At 40.7% G+C, this 22,776-nt stretch overlaps 2 protein-coding genes across 2 annotated transcripts in view; both read left to right on the top strand.

The window, feature by feature from the left end:
* The window catches only part of LOC129099056 (casein kinase I), a 14,183-nt gene extending 6,792 nt beyond the window's left edge, over positions 1-7,391 (top strand). The window contains exons 4-11 of the mRNA XM_054608223.1: positions 542-690; positions 1,470-1,698; positions 3,258-3,428; positions 3,590-3,738; positions 3,889-4,084; positions 4,218-4,357; positions 5,341-5,408; positions 5,514-7,391. Of these exons, the coding sequence (XP_054464198.1) occupies positions 542-690; positions 1,470-1,698; positions 3,258-3,428; positions 3,590-3,738; positions 3,889-4,084; positions 4,218-4,357; positions 5,341-5,373 (1,067 nt within the window). The 3' untranslated portion in view covers positions 5,374-5,408; positions 5,514-7,391. The remainder of the gene's footprint in view (positions 1-541; positions 691-1,469; positions 1,699-3,257; positions 3,429-3,589; positions 3,739-3,888; positions 4,085-4,217; positions 4,358-5,340; positions 5,409-5,513) is intronic.
* Positions 7,392-7,575: 184 nt separating this feature from the next.
* LOC129099057 (transmembrane protein 184B-like) lies at positions 7,576-22,525 on the top strand. The gene is made up of 10 exons (XM_054608224.1): positions 7,576-7,839; positions 7,925-8,006; positions 11,399-11,632; positions 14,214-14,379; positions 17,013-17,103; positions 17,226-17,301; positions 17,765-17,856; positions 18,335-18,504; positions 18,934-19,128; positions 20,154-22,525. Exons 3-10 carry the CDS (start codon positions 11,399-11,401, stop codon positions 20,378-20,380), a joined length of 1,251 nt encoding a protein of 416 aa, XP_054464199.1. The 5' UTR covers positions 7,576-7,839; positions 7,925-8,006; the 3' UTR covers positions 20,381-22,525.
* Positions 22,526-22,776: the final 251 nt, after the last annotated feature.

The following is a 22,776-nucleotide window of genomic DNA, read 5'->3' as shown; positions in this document are numbered from 1 at the left end:
AAAACTCTGCATTTCTGCAGATTTATGTACTGCGTGTTAGCCATGTTGTGATAGATTGCTGGTATTACCTGTCTTACTTGTAAGAGTTGTATTGCATTTAAACCAACAACAGTTATAAGCATCCACTGGAGTAAAATGTAGCCACACCTTTTCTTCTCTTTGCCATGATGTGTGTCTGTCTTGTGCAAAGGCAGGCACAGAGACATAGAGAGGAGGTTTGCAGCGCTGCTTCTTTAAGCGAGTATCTCACTACGCAACCTTTAAAGTACCGATAGCGTAATTGTGAACTCCGGGCCTGATCAATACTCTGAGTATTTGGTACTGTCTTATCGGTTCCCATTTAGAACCGGGTTTTGTGGTGGCATTCCTACATATTAAGGCTAGTTAAGGCTTTTTCAAGATATTGATAATCTTGTATAAAATGTCCTTTGCTTTAAAAAAATGTATTCGATCCAAATAATTGCGAGTAAAATAAAATGAACTTTAGGTGTGCTAAACTTCTAGTAAATAACAAACTTCATGCTGACTGTGTGTCTTCTAGTGGGTATTCCATCGATAAAGTGGTGTGGTGCAGAGGGAGACTACAACGTGATGGTTATGGAGCTGCTTGGTCCCAGTTTGGAGGACCTTTTCAACTTTTGCTCCCGGAAGTTCAGCCTAAAGACTGTTCTGCTTTTGGCAGACCAGATGGTATGACACAAACCCACATGTTCACTCACAGGCATTAGAATTAGGACAGTTTCACAAATCCCCTCAGTAAAGATCCCACTGTGTGTAACAGTTCTGTTTACGAGTGAGTGCAGAGACGTAATATTTATGTGCTTGACCTACTTACATTTTATTTATCGGTGCATGCCCTCTCTCTTTATCCCTCTCTATATATCTCTCTCTATATATCTCTTTATCTCTCTATATCTCTTTCTCTATATATAGATAGATAGATAGATAGATAGATAGATAGATATAAATATATATCTCTATCTATTATATATAGATAGATGTGTGTGCGCCCGCAGCCAGTATACTCCATAATTCTGGCCTCCTCTTCTTAGATTGTGCTGACCTGGATATTTCATTTCATACGTAGCTTGTTCAAACACAGCTCATCTCACCTTTTGTTCTAACTGCAGCCAGGTTGCTATGTCAGTCCTCTATATGGGTGTTTGACTCTCCACATAAAGCCTGGGTTCATCACCTTCCCTCGTCCTGTCTTCATATATCCTGCTGTCCTCTCTTGTCCTCCTATGTCCTTAGTTTGCTCAAGGTATTGATGTACTGAATTCACCTAACTGCTCGGTGACCAAAACTTTGTTAAAAAACACAAGGACAGTGCTAGTTTGGCAGCCATTAGACCTTGTTGCCATGTATTCATGCTGTTGTGACACTGCCCAATGTATCCTTTTTGTCTACCAAAATGCTTTCTGTTTAGTGCTGCAGAACCTGACCTGTTTTTCCTCACCTGTCTTTAGATAAGTCGCATTGAGTACATCCACTCAAAGAATTTCATCCATCGGGATGTTAAGCCTGACAACTTCCTAATGGGGCTTGGCAAGAAGGGTAACCTGGTGTACATCATTGACTTTGGCCTGGCCAAAAAGTACCGCGATGCCCGCACACACCAGCACATCCCTTACAGGGAGAACAAGAACCTGACTGGCACAGCGCGCTACGCCTCCATCAACACACATCTGGGAATTGGTAAGATACATTTCGAACATACTTTTTTGCGGAAGGACTCTGTCTCTGTCTCTCTGTGGGTGTGGGGGTGTGTGTGTGTGTGGGTGTGGGTGCACCTGGTGCTAGATCAGTTACTTGCCATGCACAACATTGGTTCTTGACTGCCTAGCCCTGCTTTTCACTAAACACATGATGTCAGGCTGTTCTTTTGTAGACCCATGTGATAAAGGTTTCTAGAAAGCCCTTATAAATGCTGTTGTGATTCATGTTTGTTTACATTCTATATATAACTACCATGGCAGAGAGGTTGTCTAAAAGTATTGCTAATCCTGACTAAAGCCAACAGAAATGCAGCAAGACACAATGTCAGTCAAAAAAATGTTAAACAGACAGAATGCTACTTCACTACCTTTATGAGTCACAATATACTGTATGGATAAGACTGTTCAGACCTTGTCATGTTGCTTACAAAAGTTCTGCTTCATCAGGGTCACACCTTGGCTCTACGGTGACAGCTGCCTCTATACACCATGTTAAATGGGATTCATCAGAGCTTGGCTTGATGATGATATCTCCCTCTACATGACATTTATCCCTAGCCTGGAGGTGTAATGCACTGTAATATGTGCCAGATTTTCCCTGTCAGCATTTGTTTTTGGAATCTTTTCTTTTTTTTAATCAGTCATTGCACTTTAAAGGTTTCCGCCACTCTTAAGTGTCTGTCAGAAAGTAATAGACTGTTGCAGAATTAATCCTAAAACAAAAACTTAATTCCACAGATTGTATTCATGCTTTAAAAACATTTGTTAAGATTATCTTGCTGAGCAAAAGGTGCAAGTATCATAAACTTGTGTTTGCCACAGATCTTATTTTCTGCATTAATCCTAAATCCAATAGAAAAATCCCATTGACTTTTTAAATGTGGAATCTTACTGGTGCTATTTTCAGCCAGGAAGCTACCACTTCTAGCTCTGCGTACAACAAACTGTTGTTCTTCATGACAACCCCCATTCCCTCTCGTCCGTCCACTTATTCCTTTTGGACGTGCCTCCTCTGGGCATGGTCTTTTTGTTTATACACACCCTATCAGATCATACAAGGGATGTGAAGGAAGAGGGCTCATGAGGGAGAGAAAGAAGGAAATGCCATCTGGGATGGAAACGGCTCTGTTGTTGTGTTGTCATTCCACTGTAGTGCAGAGCATTTTTAAATGGCTAACCATTTAAACTCTTGTTTATAACAACAGGTTATTTATCTCTGCATTTTGGTAAGATAATGTATGCATTGAATGTGGAACTTAATCAACCATCAATGACTTTAAGTTGTGCAATGTCCATACCTTGCTTCGCAGCGTTCGGGAAGTTATTTTGTTTGCCTTCAAGTTCCTCTGTAAGAAGAGCCACTATGAGCTGTGACTGTGACTTGTTGTTATTCCTTAAAGCCACAGGTGATCAAAGAGACAGCAGTTTGTTATTTTAAAACTTTAAATGGGACCTTGGTAGATGATCCTTTGTCGTAACACTAAGCGGACAAACCTCAGTTTCTCACTCTTATATGCACTTCACCCTTTCTGTTCACAGAGCAGTCCAGACGTGACGACCTGGAGTCTCTTGGCTATGTCCTCATGTACTTCAACCTGGGCTCCCTCCCCTGGCAGGGCCTCAAGGCCGCTACCAAGAGACAGAAGTATGAACGAATCAGCGAGAAGAAAATGTCAACACCCATCGAGGTTCTTTGCAAAGGATACCCTTGTAAGTAACATCTCTGTGGTGCCTCTGAATTTGGGGCAGCGACTTACCATTAATTCTGAAATGATCTGCAGCAACTGTGTGGGACTATTTTGTGTTTTTTCTTGCTGTTAGTGTTGTGTGTATTGTGAGTTTCTGAGTTTTGCTTATTTATTCTCCTACAGCTGAGTTTTCCACATACCTGAATTTTTGCCGTTCACTCCGATTTGATGACAAGCCAGACTACTCTTACCTACGACAGCTCTTCAGGAATCTGTTCCACCGCCAGGGTTTCTCCTATGATTATGTCTTTGACTGGAACATGCTGAAATTTGTAAGTTCCCATTGAGTTTCTCACCGAAGTATTGATGTTGCTTTTTTTGACCTTTCACCACAGTGCTCAAAAATCTCACTTCCAAAAAGCTTGCAATATAATTCAGCCTATTCAAAGCGATATTGTAATGTGGCTGATCTCATCTACCAGGGTGCCAGTCGAACAGCCGAGGATGGAGATCGGGAGAGGAGGACGGGAGATGAGAGGGATGAGCGAATCGGAGGAGCCCCGAGGGGGTCTGCATCGCGAGGCCTGCCTCCAGGTCCCATCCCTGCAGCTGCCAACAGAGTCAGGAACGGGCCAGAGCAGGCCATCTCTAACCCTGCCTCACGGGTCCAGCAGTCTGGTGAGTTTGCTACAAAGTCTGAAACTCCTGCTGTCTGTCCTAACAGAACAATGCTATGCTGCCACTGCAATAGTTTTCCTCTTGAATATCTGCATCACATGTGGACACTCTACAATTCTATACATCCTTTCAGGGAACACGTCGCCTCGCGCAATTTCTCGCGCAGAGAGGGAGAGGAAGGTGAGCATGCGTCTTCACCGTGGAGCTCCTGCCAACGTCTCGTCCTCCGACCTCACAGCCCGTCATGACCAATCCAGAATTTCCACATCACAGGTGAGGAAACACTCTGCTCCTTCGGTCGGCCATGTAACGCACTGCATTAGTGGGGATGAAAACTGTAATTAATGATAAGTCCATGTATGTTGAATGAAGTGGTCAATGGAAGGAATGATCCTCTTGTTTAACATTTTACATCAGCAGGTTATCCCAAAAACGGCAAATCACAGCTCCTCAGGCCCATAGTTTACTAGACTCCATCTGGGCATGGGCATCAAGGGTTAAATGAACATTGCGACAGTTATCACACCATTGCCTTTTTAGGCAGTATTCCCCTTCAGGTAGACCAAATGTGGTGTTCAATTAAAGATATGAATTGTGAGCCACAGTATTTTGATGTGAAAATGTTTCAGCAACATGAACATAGACTTTTAGGGATAATAGTGAACTGAACTATCATCCAGCCCTTTTTCCAACAGCAGTTTATTTATACTTAATAAGGTTGTGATAAAATAACAGGAACTATTTCGCAATTACATCCTAACCAATACAACAGCTCCCCAAAAACTAAAGCCTCAGAAATGACCCTACAATCAAGTGAGCACTTTTTTGACACAGTAAAATAATGTGTCAAATGTAGTATTTGTAGCAGGGCAGACTGTTCAAACAGTGCAGTACTTAAGTATTTTTAAACGAACACATATTTGTTGTGTTGACTCTCTGTGTCAGCAGATGGCTTTTGAAACCAGGATCAACTCAACAAGTTTTATGGTCAACAACTTTTAACTTGGATAACACTGTTCTAAAACAATTTGTCATATTATAGTCATGTACTGAAAGGGTCATTTGAAATAAATTACTAGTGTTGTCAGAATAGTGTTGTTATTCCCCAACAGTCAATATCATGGCAAAATGTGTTCTGGGAACTGGCCATTTGTATCTGTATGCATGGATCTGTCTGATGTTGCCTCAATTAGGAGATGGATGTGGTTCAACTGCTGCAAATTCCTCCTCTGAATCTTCATTTGGTTTTTTTGCAGGTCAGCGTCCCGTTCGAGCACATGGGGAAGTAGAATTCTTTGGCTCTGCATGCAAATGAAACTGACAGGTGAGGTCTTAGTTCACTAATTTGTTCCCACGCTGACTAAAGAAATACACCATCTACAAATACGTTGCCCTCTCTAATAACTTATTGCTCCTCTTGTCATTGCAGGGCCGCAAGGTATATTCATCGCCCCGATTTATTTTTCCTTTTGTTTTTACCTTGTCTTACGAAAAGATGATTGCCAATGGACACATGGATCTTTGTAAAAGGACAGTGAATCTTTAAAGGATCCATCGAAGTGCGTGGCAGTATCAAACATGCACTCTTTCATGAACCCTTTTTGCCGAACCGTGGACCACCACAATACAAAAAGCAAATGAATGACAGTCCGACACCATTTTTACTCCATGGTTGCTCATACCTGCTCCACTCCTCAAAACATTTCCCTCGGTACCTTCTGTCAGACACATGTGAAGAGCAGTTGGCGTCAAAGAAGCGAAAAGGTATCAGGACACGCGCATGTTTCTCGTCAAAGGTCAACTTAGTGATTGATATAGGCTTAGTAAAGATTTGTCTTTTTCAGTTCAACACAGCGAAAACAGCTTTTCAGTGTATGTCACCTTTTATCTTTCATGAGGATATCTTAAATTGGAGCTTGTTATGAGTTTCCTCCCTTTGCTTTTTTGAGGATTAACAGCTAAAATATGGAAGAAATGGGGAGAGGTAGGTGAGACGGTAGTGGACAAAAAGAAAGGTAGCTTTGAAAAGGATAAGTAAGTGACGTTTTAGCTGTTGTAGAGTAATATTTCCGGTGAAGTAGCAATTGGTGCTTGCTTGCCCTTCATCCACGTTGTGATGATTTACTGTCCCTCAAAACTCAGCCACCAAAAAACCTCCACCACCCCCTTACTTTGCCTGTTTGGACTTATGTGTTTTCTTTGGTTTTAATGTGAGCGGGTAAGGTGAAGAATGACCATAGCTATTGCAAAGACACACTCCAAGTCTTGAGGGAAGCTCCTCAGGAAATTCTCAGTGTATTTGACCAGAGACCATAGCTGCCCGTTTTGGCTAACAAAATAGTGGCTGCAATTTTTATGATGGTTCTAAATGTTACCTTTTTTTATTCTTTTTGTTATTGGAGGTCATAGGGGATTGGGCAGGCTCTGTTGAGGATGACTCTTTGGGGGATGGGACATCCAATGATTTTTTTTTTTTTTAATGTTTACTTCACTGTAAATATTTTTTATTTTGATGTAAAGCCAAAATGTGGTTTTGTTTTAAGGCGTAAAGTAGAAAAATGCATACTAATGACATAAATTGGGGCTGGGTTCAGAATTTTAGCATATTTAAAGGACTAAATTGTGGAATTGGGCTACTGTTCCTTTGCCAGCTGGGTCAACCAATATTGTGTGTGTTTGTGCGAGCGAGAGAGAGAGAGAGTGATTCAGTGAATCCCTGCTAATAATACGATATTCATTTTGTCTTTGTATGCATATTGTTTTATCCCCCTTCTCTGGTATTAATGTTGAACTATATATTTTTTTTTTTCTAAAATAACTTTCTGTCCTTTTGTTCTCTTATTTTGTTTCATTTCATCTTGCTGCATTGTTTTAGAAGTAGTGTGTTTGTTCAATTTTTTTTCCCTTCCTGTCCCTTTGTTCTTCTGTTCTTCAAAGGTTGTCCACCTCATATAATACATAGGGCTTTCAATATTCCTTCTGCACAATGATACGCTAATAGTTTTGATGTCACCTTTTTGGATTTTAATCTCCAGCAACCTTGATGATGTCATCTAAGAGAAAAAATAACATGCAATTGCAGGGATGTGTAAATAGCAGTGTACTTTGTGTGTAATTACCTTTGTACAGGCCACCATGACCCAGTGGCATTGTGACTGTTGAGTTGGGAATGGTAGAAAAATGGTTGAGGTGATGGGGATTTCACTCTATGTATTGTGTACTGATATCTTGTACAGTTCTTTAACACACTTTATTTACAACAGTATTTGTGTATATTTTATGAAGTAATAAAAATGAATAACGTTGCCCACAACTTTTTTGCTGCTCTTTCTCTCTGTCTTTTCTTACTGCTGCGTGCAGAACGCTTTTAATTGTAATTTTTGTTAATTTTTTGTAATTTTTTTAACAACAACAACAACAAGATACAGTGCAGCCCAAAGTGGCATGTTAAACGCAGAGACCCGGAAAATGCAAGTCGTCAGTACGCATGCGCCAACAGCGGAGTTGTCTGAGCTGCAGATGATGTGGATGAAATAACAGAACGGTGTCTCCGTCATCAGCTGTGGATGGGAAATGTCGAGAAAATCCCAGTTTTCTTTTACTGACATGTTCATGTTGTAAATGAGTGCGTCGCTTCCTGTTTAAAGCGTGAAGTAGTGCTTTGTTTAGACTTTAAGGGGAGAAGCAGCAGCAAGCTAACGGCTAGGAAGGCTAGCTAGCGTTAGCTGCCGACACTTGCCAGCTGTAGATAAGAGGTGAGTTTCCTGTTCAGCCCATAATGCTGTGATAGGATAGGTGGGTGGCTCTCGGGTGTTTGTTATATTTAACTTTTGTTCTCAGAGAGGTTTGCAGTCGACTTGCGATGATGAGCTAAACTGATGCTGTGATTGAAACCAGCGCAGATCAAACAGCAGCAGCAGAGGTGAGTAACAGCTACATACTCACTGTTTAGATATATGCATCAGAATCACTGCTGAGGTAAATATGACCCTTTAAATATGACGTCACCCGTGTGTGTGTGTGTGTGTGTGTGTGTGTGTGTGTGTGTGTGTGTGTGTGTGTGTGTTCCTTTATTGATCCCCATGGGGAAATTGTGTGTTGCAGCAGCTCAACTTTATAAATCCCCATGGGGACAACTTCACAGACAATAAATACAGCATACTATACAACTACACAGACAATAAATACACATACTATACAACTACACAGACAATAAATACACATACTATACAACTACACAGACAATAAATACACATACTATACAACTACACAGACAATAAATACACATACTATACAACTACACAGACAATAAATACACATACTATACAACTACACAGACAATAAATACACATACTATACAACTACACAGACAATAAATACACATACTATACAACTACACAGACAATAAATACACATACTATACAACTACACAGACAATAAATACACATACTATACAACTACACAGACAATAAATACACATACTATACAACTACACAGACAATAAATACACATACTATACAACAAAATAAAGATAGAATAGATTGTGTGTGTGTGTGTGTGTGTGTGTCAGTCAAGGCTTGAAGCTGGTGACCCTGCTCTTGCGTTCTTTGTGGGATCTATAAAAGCTACACTTAGAGCAATTTTAAATGAGATGTGGTCACTGTGATCTTCGCTGCCTCTGATTGAAAACTGCCTCAATGGCCGGATGCTTTGCAGTGTGTTTCAGAATGGCCTTGGGACTTATAATGGCCTGTCACACACACATTGCTGATTCGATTGGGGTCAAAGTACAATGCTTGTTTTGATACCTACCCATGAGTGCAGTCAGCAGGATTGAGAGTTGCCCCTCTCTCTCTCTCTCTCTTGTCTGTGACCCACTGGGAAGCACCGAGCTTTGTTGTTGATGCAAATGGTGCTTGAATAGGCTTCAATGAGCACAGACATGACTCCCTATATTCATTTTATTTAAATAAGGAGATATTTTTAACATGACAACCTATTTTGACGGTTCTGCATGCATCCAACCATGGTTATTAAATACATTAGTGCATACATGACTGCCATGATAAATGGTAAAACCTCCCATCAATAACAGTATATACACCTGTTTGGACACAGCTGTTAAATAGTCTGCTTAATGATCACATTGAAATGCATTCCTATTGGTTATCAAACTGTAACTGTCTGCTTTATTACAAACCTTTGTGCTAGACGTTTGACTAAGTGATTGCATTATGATGAATAATTTCATGAAGAATAAATTACGAAGAATGACGCTGCCCATCCCTTAATTACACAAGTTAAAAAAATAGATATTAAATGAATATGTCTTCCTTGCATTTCTTTCACAAAACAGTCCAGGAATGCAGAAAGTTATGTTCCTCTGCCTAAAACTTATTCTGGTGTGTGTGTGACATGCTGATGTGTTCCTAGTGACTTCATTGCCACGAGCTGATTGAGGCTTTGGCAAGCAGCAGGAGTCATCCATAACCACATCGAGCGCCAGCCTATACTTCGCTGGTGCACAGGGAGGTTTGAAAGTCATTGTGAAATTAGTTTTCATTAAATGATCAGATTTCTCGCCTTCCAAGAATCCACACCAAGACGTTTGTGTAGCTGAAGAGATGACGGTACTGAGAGATCTACAATGATTTGATCACGTGGGTGGTGGAGTGACTTTCTGGATGCTTTTGATATTGACAGCTCCAGTTCGGCTATTCTTGTTTTCATTTGTAAAATCAGTGCAGCGTTATTATGTGATGAGCAGCACTTGTTTTATTTTCTCTTCTTATAAATCCCTTTTTGAAATTCAGAGATATGAGGATTTCCAGTGGAAGTGAAATCCTCCCATTCTGGTGACGAGGCAAAAATGCAAGTGTTAGCATTCAGGTTGATACAGTACAAACACAATAAAAACAATTCAGCAGATTTTGGTGCAGCGCTGCACAGTTAGCTTAGCTTGTTGACAATGAATGTTTAAAAAAAGTGAAGCACAAATATATTTAAAGCCACTAAACAGTGGAAAGAACTTATCAGACTCAATTCATAAACTGTGTATGCATAAATCTATGCTGAAACTCTGGTAGTGGGTACGCATTAATGATGAAGGCCCGGCTGTTTTCGAAAGATAACAAAACTAAATGCACGGCATATTAAAACTGCATTTAGTAAAAAAGGCTTTTGCCAACAACATTTTAACAACATGTTAATTTACCAATGCATTGGCGAAATGAAAATGAAGCCCATTGATCCTCATCAATTATTGTCATAATTTAAATTTGTTTAACCATAAAAAGCTGAGTGTATTGGAGTGCATAAGAATATCCATATTGAAAAGGCCAATGTTCAGTTGTGAATTTCTATTGCTTCTTTTGATTTAGGAAGAATGCTTCTCTCTTACAACACTTGCACAGATTTCTCCTTGATACATCCCCAGGCAAACGTATTTCCTTATAAAGAGAAATGGGGGCAATTTACTGTCAAACAGTACATTTGCATGTGCTCAAAAATAATATTTTTACGCACGTATTAGTGAAGGGGCACATTGTCTCTTTTTATCAGCTACAGCTCTGGGGATATAATTGCTCCTTTAAAAAAAAAAAAAAAAAAAAAAAAAAAAAAGATTTGTGTCACACAGAAACTGGTAAGAGCACCTTTTTCAATTTATGGAGCATGCATTTGCATGAGGTTCCATACGATTTACAATTATTTTACTCTATTTCAGTTTTAGGTCAGGAAATCTTATCTTATTGCAGCATCTACCTAAGGCCACACGCCTCAGTCTCCTGAGCCTGTACTTTGATGCTGATTTGTGGAAAAGAGTTTAATTACTCTGAAGACAGAAATATGTTTTTATTTAGCATCGCTCCTAGCTACACTGTTCTTCTTCCTTCCCCAGCAAAGCACAGGGAAAAAGAAGGGGAGAAATTGGGTCAGCAGCTTTGAGCCTATTGCTGTCACGATGATTTGCTATGTTTGAGTGTCGTCGTCCCCCCACCCCCCCTTATATGTTGGTGTGTGTGGTTTTCACCCACCTACCTTACGTCCCCATCGTTTTTCACTGCTCTGTATCTGTTTTCTCATTTTAACATAAGCTGATTTAGGCTTGATATTTAGGCTGTTCAGGCCTGTTGAGATGCATTTACACATTACAGATTCATTCAGGCTTTATAACCTGGAAGGTTAGGTTGTGCAGCTGCTTGTTGTAGACCAAAGGCTACCACTTATTCAAAATGTCTGGGTTAAATTAGGTTGCAGTACCTTAAGAGCATCTTTTTTTGATTAAGTCTCATATACATCCTTTTCGTCATACAGATGGGTCAACTTTGGCGGCGAGACATCAACCTGGCAGAGAGGTTGGCGAATGACTCTCCTGTCGGCTTCGCCCCGGGGCCCCCAGCCACGGTGGCCCCACAGCAGTCCAACTCCTCCTGGGTACCAGAGACCCCAGTGGTCACACCAGATGAGCCAATTTTCCTCATGACCGCCACTGCCCAAACCATATCAGGGTTTTTTGTTTGGACAGCTCTTCTGATCACATGCCACCAGGTAGGGAGAGGCCATTTTTGCTAGAGCCAGCATGCAGTGGGACACCCCATTGCCAATGCTGCGGTTTTTATTAAAATGAGAGAGGCTTTTTATAAAAATGTTATTTACACCGCTCTATTATCAGTCGGAACACAGCATTGATATCATTAAGCAAGTACTAAAGTCTTATCTGCTTGGTGTGGTTTGCCTCTTTTTCTTTAAGCTTCAAGTACGAAAGGTAGGTTTATTGGGTACAAATGGCTCCTTTTAAGCAAAAGCAAAAAAAAGTAGACACATTAAAATCCAGGAGCATTAATCTAAGGCCATATGAAGACTCACACGCTATAAACACATGCATGCAGTTAGAAGTTTAACATCTGGAAGGGGGGAAAGCTTCTTCCAAATACTGACAGATTTTCCATTCAGCTGGTCCACACTACTTGTTTCACATTGGCTACACAGTGAGCACCTTCACTCTGATATTTATGCTTCATACACATTAAGCGTTTGTGTGAATGAAAGGGGCAAAAAAAGAATTCTGGAAAGTTAACCATTAGAGTAAGTAGCAAATCTTAAGCATTAAGCATTAGAAACAAATTATTATTACCTCTATTAAAGTATTACCTCTCAAACGATGTCCCTAGACAGGGAATGAGGGGATAGATGATGAAGAATGACAGAAACAACTGGCCGGTGGGGAACAAGAGATGTTGCAATTTAGGATTGGAGCCCAAACCCCAAGGACGCCATGGGGCCCCAAGGAGCCCAGTTTGATAGTCTGAGGTTGATTAGACCCCCTGAAACACATCTACTCTGTGCCAGATAACTCGGGTAGAGTTGCCATAGGAGAGTGTAGCAAGACCTCAGTGTGCCCTACTATTCTGTAGCCTATAGAAGAATCTACTTAGGTTTTTAAAAATATCAACTAGGGCAGTATGATGTGAGGAAAAGCTCCAAAAAATAAAGTTGTAGAGTGACATATTTTGGTGTCCTGTGTTTTGACAGTTATGGGAGTGTTAAAAATCTCTGGAGATTGGAGGTGTTTGTTTTGTGATAGTGTTGCAGATAAGTGCAGTGTTTGCCTTGTTTTAGTCAGTTTATCAGCCCCCATGTAACCCTGAAGTTTATTACTAAGCGTCCCTTTTATGTAAGGGAGATCTACTGGACCTGGAGGCATAGGTTAGTGATTCGTCCTCCATTGTTCTTCACATACAGCTCAAAGAAGAGCCCTCTATCACTCTGGCAACAAGTGCTCCTAGCTCGACTTCGACATGAAAGGGCAAGGGATGTGTGTTTGTGTGCGTCTGCGGAGGAGGGAGGAGGGTCACCTAGCAACAAGCCCTGTGAGCGGAGTGCACTGTCTCGCTTGGTGTATTGTCACCCACTATTTGTTATGCTACCAAAGGTGTGTGTCTGTTTACAGACCAGGAAAGGTGATAGGCGCGACATTGTGTAAGTGGAGAGGAGCCGGATGGAGCATACAGAGGAGCCCACCCTGTTCTTCCTGCCGTCTGCTGCTCTCAATAGGAGTGATGAAAGCCCAGTGTCAGTTACCCGAAACACCCTATGTGTGTTAGTGCATGCACGCAACACACACCATCCAGACTCACAGCGCTCCAATGTCCAACTTAAGCAAACGTATACTGGCCGTACTCTGACCTGCTCAGACAAACTAGAGGCTGGCATGCAGGTTTCATAAGGTAGTAATTAGTTTTCGATTTAAAACCCATTTATCCACCACGTTATGATTTTTTTATGTCCTTTAATTAAACATCTTACTTAAAAGCCACCATCACAAGAAAAAACAGGAAGAGAGGTCTATTATGTACCTTTACTTTTAAAAATCAGCCCATCGCATTCACTCACACATTCCACATGCACCCTCAACCTCCCACCAAGCAAAGAAAACACAAAACCACCCTGTTTATCTTTAAATACAAACCAGTTCACAGACCCAGACCCACTTCCCCTCACATGGTTTCACCCAGCAAGCCATGCAGTCGGTTTGGCCTGAGCATACAGGAAATTTAGCAAGACTCATTTTGCTCTCTTTCTGAACGAGTACACGGGTCACAAAATATACAGACCCACAGAAATGACCCCTCCACTGTAAATCTCCTGACTTCTTTTGGAGGGATATCTTATAAAGCACCTTGTACCTGTGCCTTGCCATGCACTGATGTTGTAGACAAGTTAAAAGTTAATACATTCTGTTTTTGTATTGCTTATCCCAAAATATGGTCCTACTCCTAAAGACCATGCTGCAATCAGTCACCATCCACACATACGGACATGCAGTATTATATTTACCAACTACGACAATGTGTGAGATCTTATGACATCAGATCACATCTGCCTCAGTTTCAGGCTCCGGGAGTGACTCATTTTTTGCATTAATTTTGTGACAGAATTGTAAAATAACATTGAATAGATATTTGCATCACTAGCTAAAGCATATATATGAAATATATATTATATATATTATATATTTCACTCATTGAAAAGTACTGGTTAGAAAATCGTGTCTTTCATCATTGTATAAAGTATTTTCTTATATTTCTGACCTTTGCTTTTTTTTTTTTTCTTGCTCTCTTCTTTTTAGATCTACATGCACCTGCGTTACTACAGCTCCCCAAATGAACAGAGGCACATAGTTAGGATCCTCTTCATAGTCCCCATCTATGCCTTCGACTCCTGGCTCAGCCTTCTTTTCTTCACCAATGAGGAGTATTATGTGTACTTTGACACAGTCCGAGACTGCTACGAAGGTGAGTGGATTGAGGAAAGCTGTGCAATACGCTGCTACACTTGCAATTTCTGCTGCAGGCCGGATTTTGTGCTGCCATATTTGGCAAACAGCAGAATATTCACCACGGCGGTGGGAGTGAGTGTGTTGTGTTCCGAAGCGTCCTTTGACTCCCAGCAGAAATAAGGGTGTGAGAATAAACGTGTCGTGATACCCCACTGGCAGATGGCCTTTGCAGTGTCTTCATTTACAAAGGTTGCCATCTTTGTCCTCGTGTCTCCATGGCCTCTTGGGATTGCAGGGGAGGGGAAACCTGTTTCCTAGCAACTGCAGGAAAACCAGCAAATCCTTGAGAAGACTTAATTGTGAGCAGATAAATCACAAGCTTCTCTCTTTCGGTCCCTCACAGTGCTCATGCAGAATTTCAAAACAATTAAGAATAAAACAAGCAATTATATATCATACTGTGGTTATGTTTGAGTCAATTTGCTTTTAGTATCCCATCACCACATGTGCTCTATGAGGATAATTGCCTCAGCATGATTCTAGTGCTGAAACTAGTTGATCTACTGGAAGGCAGAAAGCTAGTTGTAGCCTCTCATTGTGAAGATCTGCTTGAACTGTTGGTTATTATTTTCTAATCATCTTGTATACTAAAGAATACATTTTTTCATCAAAAACACACTTTTAAGATGATGACTATAATACAAAAAGAATGGTTAGTTGCACCCAAGAACATACATAGTACATATTACAGAATGAATACATTATAGAATAATGTATGAATGTAGAGGTTACTGTTTAAGCTATTGGATATGTAAGTCCCAGACAACTATCTTTATCGAGGCCCAGTATTGACATGGTGAGCTTTGTCTCTACAATTACAAATCTAGATTAAGACAGGTATATGTTGCTGCTCTCATGAGTAACACTCTTGGCTATTTATGCTCTTGATGTGCCACAAATTCATCTGCCGGCGCCTTTCAAGCTAAAAGCAGTGAAAGTCCACTTTTAGAGTTCAGAAATATTGCATGCGTAGCTATGCAACATTAACAAAGCCACCACTGTGCTGACTGTGTCCTGGCAGGGTTGTGGGTGCGCTACAATCACAGGTTCACTTTTAAACTGAGCCACTTCAAATAGTAATGAGGGCAGTGGGGAGCTGGTATCTGTGGGTTACCCTTAAATTAGCCTGAGAACACCTGGGGCAGCGGATGAAAAAACAACCTGCACTCTCAGGGGACTTCAATTACTAGGATCAGTACGTGGCCCAGTCATGGTTTATTTAAATTGTATGTTAATTCTGAATAAAATGACCAATAGCTTACAAGTGTTTGCAGAATAGCCCATCAATTATTGACTAGCACACTAGATGTGACATAACAGTATACTGCAACCTGTGTGCTTTTTAGGGACTACTAATCTAAATATATAAAAAGGTAAGCTTTTAAAGGAGAGAGCAGGTACGTTGATGTAATTTCATTTACGAATCCGCACCACCCGCGACAGGTGTGTAGGTGTTTGCTTCAAAAGCAACCAGTACAGCTGTCTACATTGATTAGGTTGATTACATTACATTACAGTCATTTAGCAGACGCTTTTATCCAAAGCGACTTACAATCACCCATTCACACCATCAGACTCTAACTAACATTCATCATCCAGTCCACACCGATGGCAAGCCTTCGGGAGCAACTTGGGGTTAAGTGTCTTGCCCAAGGACACATCGACTGCCGAAGCCGGGGTATCGAACCACCGACCCTCGGATTGGAGAACTACCTTGCTCTCCACTACACCACAGCCGCCCCATACATATCAGATCTTATCGGGAGATGGAATATAAAGGGATTAAAGACACATCTGGTGTAGCTTTGCACTGAGGCCCATGATACTGTGGAAGACCAACAAAAACATTGCATGTTCCAATGTGATTTTTATCTTTATTAGCAGTACTTATGCAACACATTTCATGAGTGAATATAATAGCCTTAAATGTGTGCAGATCACTTGTGTAACATCTGTTAATCTGAGCCATTTGTGTTATGTGACATTATTGTGTGACATGGCCACGGGTTTTATTCAACATCGTCTCCATAGGTGTCCCATTCTCACACGGCTTCACCTCAGCTCCCAGCTTTAGAGAACTATACCTTACCATTACGCTTAGTCTTATGCCTCGCTCACAACATTACACAATCATCTCTAAGCCTGCCGACTGGGGGTGACTCACCTTTTCTGCCATGAAATGGCACACTCAGCAGTTCTGGAACAAAATCAGCAATACATAACTGTAATTATGACAGTTACACGACACTGTATAACAAACCGATAACTGTCGTGCATCAATATGTTTTTTGGAGGCTGTTGTTCAGTGTTTCCAAACCCACCTCAGCAACATTGACATGGTATTTTTGTAAAACCTTGGTATAGATGCATTTAGGTTAAGGGTCTCTGGTCAGTTACTGCTTAACCAATCTGAGGCTCAAATTATCTTCAGGTTTTTTTCACCTGCTAGAGCTAGTTGCCCTTGAACCAATATTGGTTCATCCCCTTTTTTCCTAAAACATTTGCTGTTTTTATGTCTGTGAATCTGGGAGTGATTTCACAGACACTAAAAATCACCCTTATTTATTTTTTATGTGTCACACTCTTCAGCCTTTGTCATCTACAACTTCCTGAGTCTGTGTTACGAGTATCTGGGAGGAGAGAGCGCCATCATGGCTGAGATCAGAGGGAAACCTATTGAGTAAGTCCTCTTTGCTCTCATCTTCCCTTTTTTTGATTCAGTTCTCCTTCCTTCTTATTAATGTCTTTATTGATGGTAATTGCATTTTAAAGAAGACAATTTGAACCTGCACTTCCCTTTAGGTCAAGCTGTATGTACGGGACCTGTTGTCTGTGGGGCAAGACATACTCCATTGGTTTCCTCAGGTTTTGCAAACAGGTACAGATCACTCTCTTGTCTCATATACTGCACGTTGTTTAATATAACTAAAAGGGTTTTATAACAATTCATTAGTTTACAGATTTTTTTCTGTAAATTTCGGTATGATATTTCTATCCATATTCATGAGACCTGTTTCGAATTACTGTAGGTAGCCAACCCAGTAACTGTCATGTCTAATTAAGATACTCAAATATACGGCATAAGATGCAAAGTGTATGTTAATGTCCAGTAGGATCAGCTGTATTAGTAAGATGTTAATGTTAACATCATACACATTTCCTTAATGTCTCATTGCTCGTTTTCAGAACCTTTAAACTCAGTTTAGACATTTTGATGAAGACTATGAGTGAGTGGGACTTCATAGTGAAACAAGTTGGTGTAGCATCGCTGCTTTTTACTGACCTGCTATTTACTGACTCTATTTTTCCTACTTTCCCTCCTCTCACTCTTGCTTCTTCAGGCAACCCTCCAGTTCTGCGTGGTGAAACCCCTGATGGCAGTGATCACTGTCATTCTCCAGGCCTTCGGGAAATACAAAGATGGAGACTTTAAGTAAGTTTCCCCTCTCAGTCACAGCATTGGCATCTCCCTGAGCGTTGATCTATTGTGTGACTTTATGTGTCACACTGCTGTAGACAGTGACCATCTTCAGCAAAAAGTCTTCTCATACAGCAACCGCTGAGCAGCAACCCAGATAATTCATATCATTAATGAGTAAATCCCTAATGAGGGCCTGTAAAAATACACAACAAAAACAGGAGGGCTGCTCTTCAGTCAAAATATCCATCTTTTTGGGAACTTAAAGCGTTATGTAAAAATAATCATCCTACACAAGAAAGAGCTGCAGCTTCCCCAGAACTAAGACACTAAAGGGTTTTTACTCTTTGCCCAAATGAAAACATAAACTTGCCTTGTGTAGGTTCAAGTTGATTGTAAGTCAGCTTTAGGTCTTCTTCGTTTCTTCACTTAGCCGTTTGCCATCTGTGTCATAGCTAAACCACATTCTTTCTTCTCTGTCTCTCTCCACCAGCGTGGCTAGTGGCTACCTGTATGCGACCATCATCTACAACGTCTCCGTCAGCCTGTCGCTCTACGCTCTCTTCCTCTTCTACTTCGCCACACGCGAACTGCTTGTCCCATACAACCCAGTGCTCAAGTTCTTCATGGTCAAATCAGTCATCTTTCTCTCCTTCTGGCAAGGTAAGAAGTCTACCGAATCAACTTGTTAACACAGCAATGCAGCAGCCTGTTGGTGTTCATTTCAAAGCGGTTGGCAAAAGAAAATGCACTATTACACATATAAAAGACAGCTTTGTTTAATTTGTGAATTATTTTGTTTAATCTGGATGTTGTTTTTGCTGCCGCTGCCACTGTTTTTGTTTTGTTTATTTTTTGGTGTTTTGCAGCTCTATAATGCTGCATTGCACTGTCAGCAATAAAATCCCTTTACTTTATCATGTAGCTTGATATACCAACCTTTTCACTTTTTGTAATAGGTGTTTGTTTAATTTCAGTTTCTCTGGTCAGGTGTTGTCTTGAACAGATTCAGAATGCACACAACGTTTTTGTGCCTACTCTCTGTTTACGATTTCCTGTTTTCTCACTGCTATCTGACTTTCTACAATTCAGGCATGCTGCTGGCCATCCTGGAAAAGTGCGGAGCCATCCCTCAGATTAGCTCGGCGGACTTCTCTGTGGGCGAGGGAACGGTTGCCGCTGGTTACCAAAACTTCATCATCTGCATTGAGATGTTCTTCGCTGCTGTCGCTTTGCGACATGCCTTTACTTACAAGGTCTACATGGATAAAAGACTGGACTCGTATGGTAAGAGAAGTATTAAGAGGCTGGTGTAATTTTGACGGGTGTGAGATCAGAACATTAAGGCAAAATATGTAGATAATGAGAGAGTCTGTATGTTATAGTGTGCATTATAATCGGTCTGCTCGGAATGTGAATGATCCTTTATATAGACTTGATTTCTGCAGTCTGATTAAACCTCACTCTTTGTGTCCCAAACTATTTTACTATGATTCCTATCTTATATGCTCTTTATACATGAGTCTTTCTCTTCTCTTCGGCTTTTCCTTCATTTTCATCTTGACTTTCTTGTGTTCCTTGTCTCTCTTTGTCTCCTTTCTTTCTCTCTTCTTCACTTTGATGCGCTGAAAGGCTCCTTTCCTATCTATGGACAGTACGGTAGGTCTGATGTTAGCTGTGTTCTGTCTGTATCTACCCCAGTTCTGTATGTTTACCTCTATATGTGCTTTTCCTTTGCCTGTTGGGGTTTGAGTGTGGTGAAATGTCCATTACTTTCACATCGTTTTCAGTTCAGCATGAGCTCAGTTTATTCATTTAAAACCGCGGGTCTACAGCGATCTTGTTTTGTTTCTTTGTGCTTATTTTGCAGCCGGTGACTTCAGTTCTTGAGCATTTTGCTTGGCACAATTTTGCTTGTCTATGTTCCTACCCAGGCTCAGCGGGCCTCTCTTATTCTCTGTCTCCCAGCAGTGAATCAATAAGACCTGAAGCAATGTAAATTAGCGTAACCTAATGTTGATTCATCACCTCTTGACCTCCAGTAATATCCTACTACCCACTGTTGCTTTATCAAATAATCTGCATGTCTAGGATTTTGAGGCAACAGATTTTTTTTTGTTCCATTCTGCTGATCGAATTTGGCAAAATTATATTTTTGGGCCACATTTCAAAGATTAACTTGGAAAATTCCCTTGAAAGTTTGAAGGAAACACATCCAAACCATTTTCTCACTCATCGTCTGTCACTTCCATATCTCCCTCCACTTTTGTGTCTCTTTACTGATATTCCAACCTCTCCACCCCTTTATCCAGGCCGATGTGCCCCAATGAAGAGCATCTCCAGCAGCCTGAAGGAGACCATGAATCCAGGGGACATGGTCCAGGATGCCATCCACAACTTCTCGCCGGCTTATCAGCAGTACACCCAGCAGTCCACACTGGAGCGAAGTGGGGGGCCCCCCATCTCCCGCAGCCACAGTAACCTGAGCACCCGCGGGGACGAAAAGACCCTGCTGCTCAGCTCTGACGACGAGTTCTGAGGCACAAACACACACTCACTCTAGTCCCGTAGCCCATATTGGATTTCTATTAGCGGTGTGAAACAAATCTGAACAAAATTTTTGTTGGTACCTTAACATCGAAGATTCATTTAGACAACAATAAAAAGATCAGATTTATTTCAGATGTATAGAAACATAGTTATCAGACTGTGGGAAGGGATCGAGAGTTTATACAAGGAAAGAGAGCTAATAAAAGAGGTTGGAGGAGTTGTTACTAGTATGGTCAGGGAGAAGAAAGAAGTCAAGATGTTCAGACAGACATTAGATTTATTAACTGGTTATTAAATGGTCAGTTGTCAATTCTGTTGATGTCAAAGAAGCCATTACTGACAGAACAAATAACTGTGCCTGCATATAGCGTATTTATGCTGCACTTTAAACAGATATAAGGTGTATGCCAGAGCAAATAAGTGCCATCTACATCTGAAACAAATGGCCTCCTTCATATGTCAGTTTTCATATTGATTTTCAATCCAAACTCCTTCTCACCCCTCTGCCAATTCTGCCTCTTACCGAATCATTGCCAAATAGAAGGAGTACCATGTGCTCAGGTCAATGAGACACACTGTCTTAAGATTTAGAATTGATTTATAGTCAAGCAAAACTAAGCTACTTAATTTTAATATATAAGAATTGAATCACATTTTTGTATTTAAATGTTGTATGACCTTGAAGGTGTAACTCATTTAAAGAGTAGTTTGTTGGAAGTTTGTTATTCCAGAAAATGTTTGTTTGTTTTTTGTTTTCATTTTGTTATGGGTTCATATGAACCAGTGACTCAAAGGTGTAATTGCATGACCCCAGCTTTTGGCTCCTCGTGCAATGTTATTGTCTGTGGAGCTCTGAGAGGGAACAGCTGTAGGAGGGATATTAGTGCGGGCAGGGAGACTGGCGGAAGGACAACGCCCACACAGATTACAGATTACAGATTACTGAAGAAGCAACGCTTCCCTGCAGAGCCGGCCCAGCTGTGATGTGCTGCGGATTGTAATCCCATAATTAAGGGCAGCACAGATCAGGCCTGCCTCTGCTGGTATTGTTTATAGTGGCCTCACTGCTAAAGTAGTCGTGAGTTAGTCAGGAAGACGGCCATCACAGACAGATAAGGCCATTCAAAAAGTCTCAGTGCAAACAGGGCTTTAAATTCGACTCCCTCATCTAGAAAATGAATATATGGGCATTACAACAATGTATGCAGGCTGCACATGGATTTGTTCAGGCACACACTAAAGCGGTGAAGCATTGTAAAAAAAATAATCCTCAAGTGAGTCAGAACCTTCAGGTCTGCCCGTAATACTCAGTTACACATTGGCAGAGTTAATTGTTCATCAAGTGATGTTGACTATGCGTCTTATCAGGGGCCCGTATAAAAGCTGCTTGTGGTCCTGATCTTAAATGTTTGATGGCAGAACACAGCAATATAAGTGCTGACTAGATCTTAACCCATTAAGCCCAATGCTGGCGCTAAATGTGTGATCATTCTTTTCCTCTTGTTATGTTAAGTGCAGAGTGCAAACTGATTTTACGGATCGACTCAAGTCTATTGACGGAAATTAAACAAACAGTGAAGTCCTTGTTTGTAATGAATGTAAGCCAAGTGAAAAATGAACTGCCAAATTGATGTGTATCCTCAAAAGAGGACAATCATCTTCTTAATGGGAAAATCGTTTTCAATTAGGGGGATAATGAAAGTGTTGAACAGTTTCCTGGTGTGACTGCTAAACTATATCCTCGACTCTGCCCCAAGTTAGCAGCATATCAAACTCAAGCGTCTCGATTCAAAACACTATCAAATAACAGTTTTGATACTATGTGTTTTAAAAGCTGGATATTAATCACAAAGAATAGTATGAGTATATAAAACCAGGAAATATTATACCTGAAAGAAGGGAATGTTGTAAATAGAGTTAAACTCTGTGGAAGCACTGCGGAACATTCATGATGATGCCTGTTATGGCATTGCTTTGTGTAGTGCTTTAGTTAATGTTTTAATTTCCATATGATCTCTTGTTTTATTTCTGTTGTACACTTATTGATTTGTATATTGGCAATAGTATCTCTTGTTTTGATGCTATAATGGTTTCTGTTGTTAAAAAAATGAAATAAAATACAAAATGCAAAAAATACATTTCTGCCAGGTTTTTGATCTAGTCAGCTTGTGACACCATCATCACAACAATATGTAATATTTTGTTACATTGTACAATGCCATCAAGAAACAAAAAATAATTTCTCACTTTTGGTGTCTGATTTTAGTCTCAAATGAAAGCAAAGTTGATTTAAATAGCAGATATGTGAGACTGAGACTACAAGCTGTGTTTGATCCACGTCCAATCAGACGTGGGGGCGGGGCTTCCCGAGCAGCCAGCCAATCA

The sequence above is a fragment of the Anoplopoma fimbria genome, chromosome 11 (genome assembly GCF_027596085.1).
Source record: "Anoplopoma fimbria isolate UVic2021 breed Golden Eagle Sablefish chromosome 11, Afim_UVic_2022, whole genome shotgun sequence".
NCBI lineage: Eukaryota > Metazoa > Chordata > Actinopteri > Perciformes > Anoplopomatidae > Anoplopoma > Anoplopoma fimbria.
Note: the sequence above shows the minus strand (reverse complement) of the source record. Positions and strands in the feature narration are given on the sequence as shown.

What these genes read in the sequence shown, in the direction of transcription:
- LOC129099057 (XM_054608224.1), top strand. Translation starts at nt 11,399, where the DNA reads ATGGGTCAACTTTGGCGGCGAGACATCAACCTGGCAGAGAGGTTGGCG. An exon ending in TTCTGATCACATGCCACCAG is followed by an intron (nt 11,633 to 14,213) that starts GTAGGGAGAGGC and finishes TCTTCTTTTTAG; the next exon opens with ATCTACATGCACCTGCGTTA. An exon ending in TCCTCAGGTTTTGCAAACAG is followed by an intron (nt 17,302 to 17,764) that starts GTACAGATCACT and finishes TTGCTTCTTCAG; the next exon opens with GCAACCCTCCAGTTCTGCGT.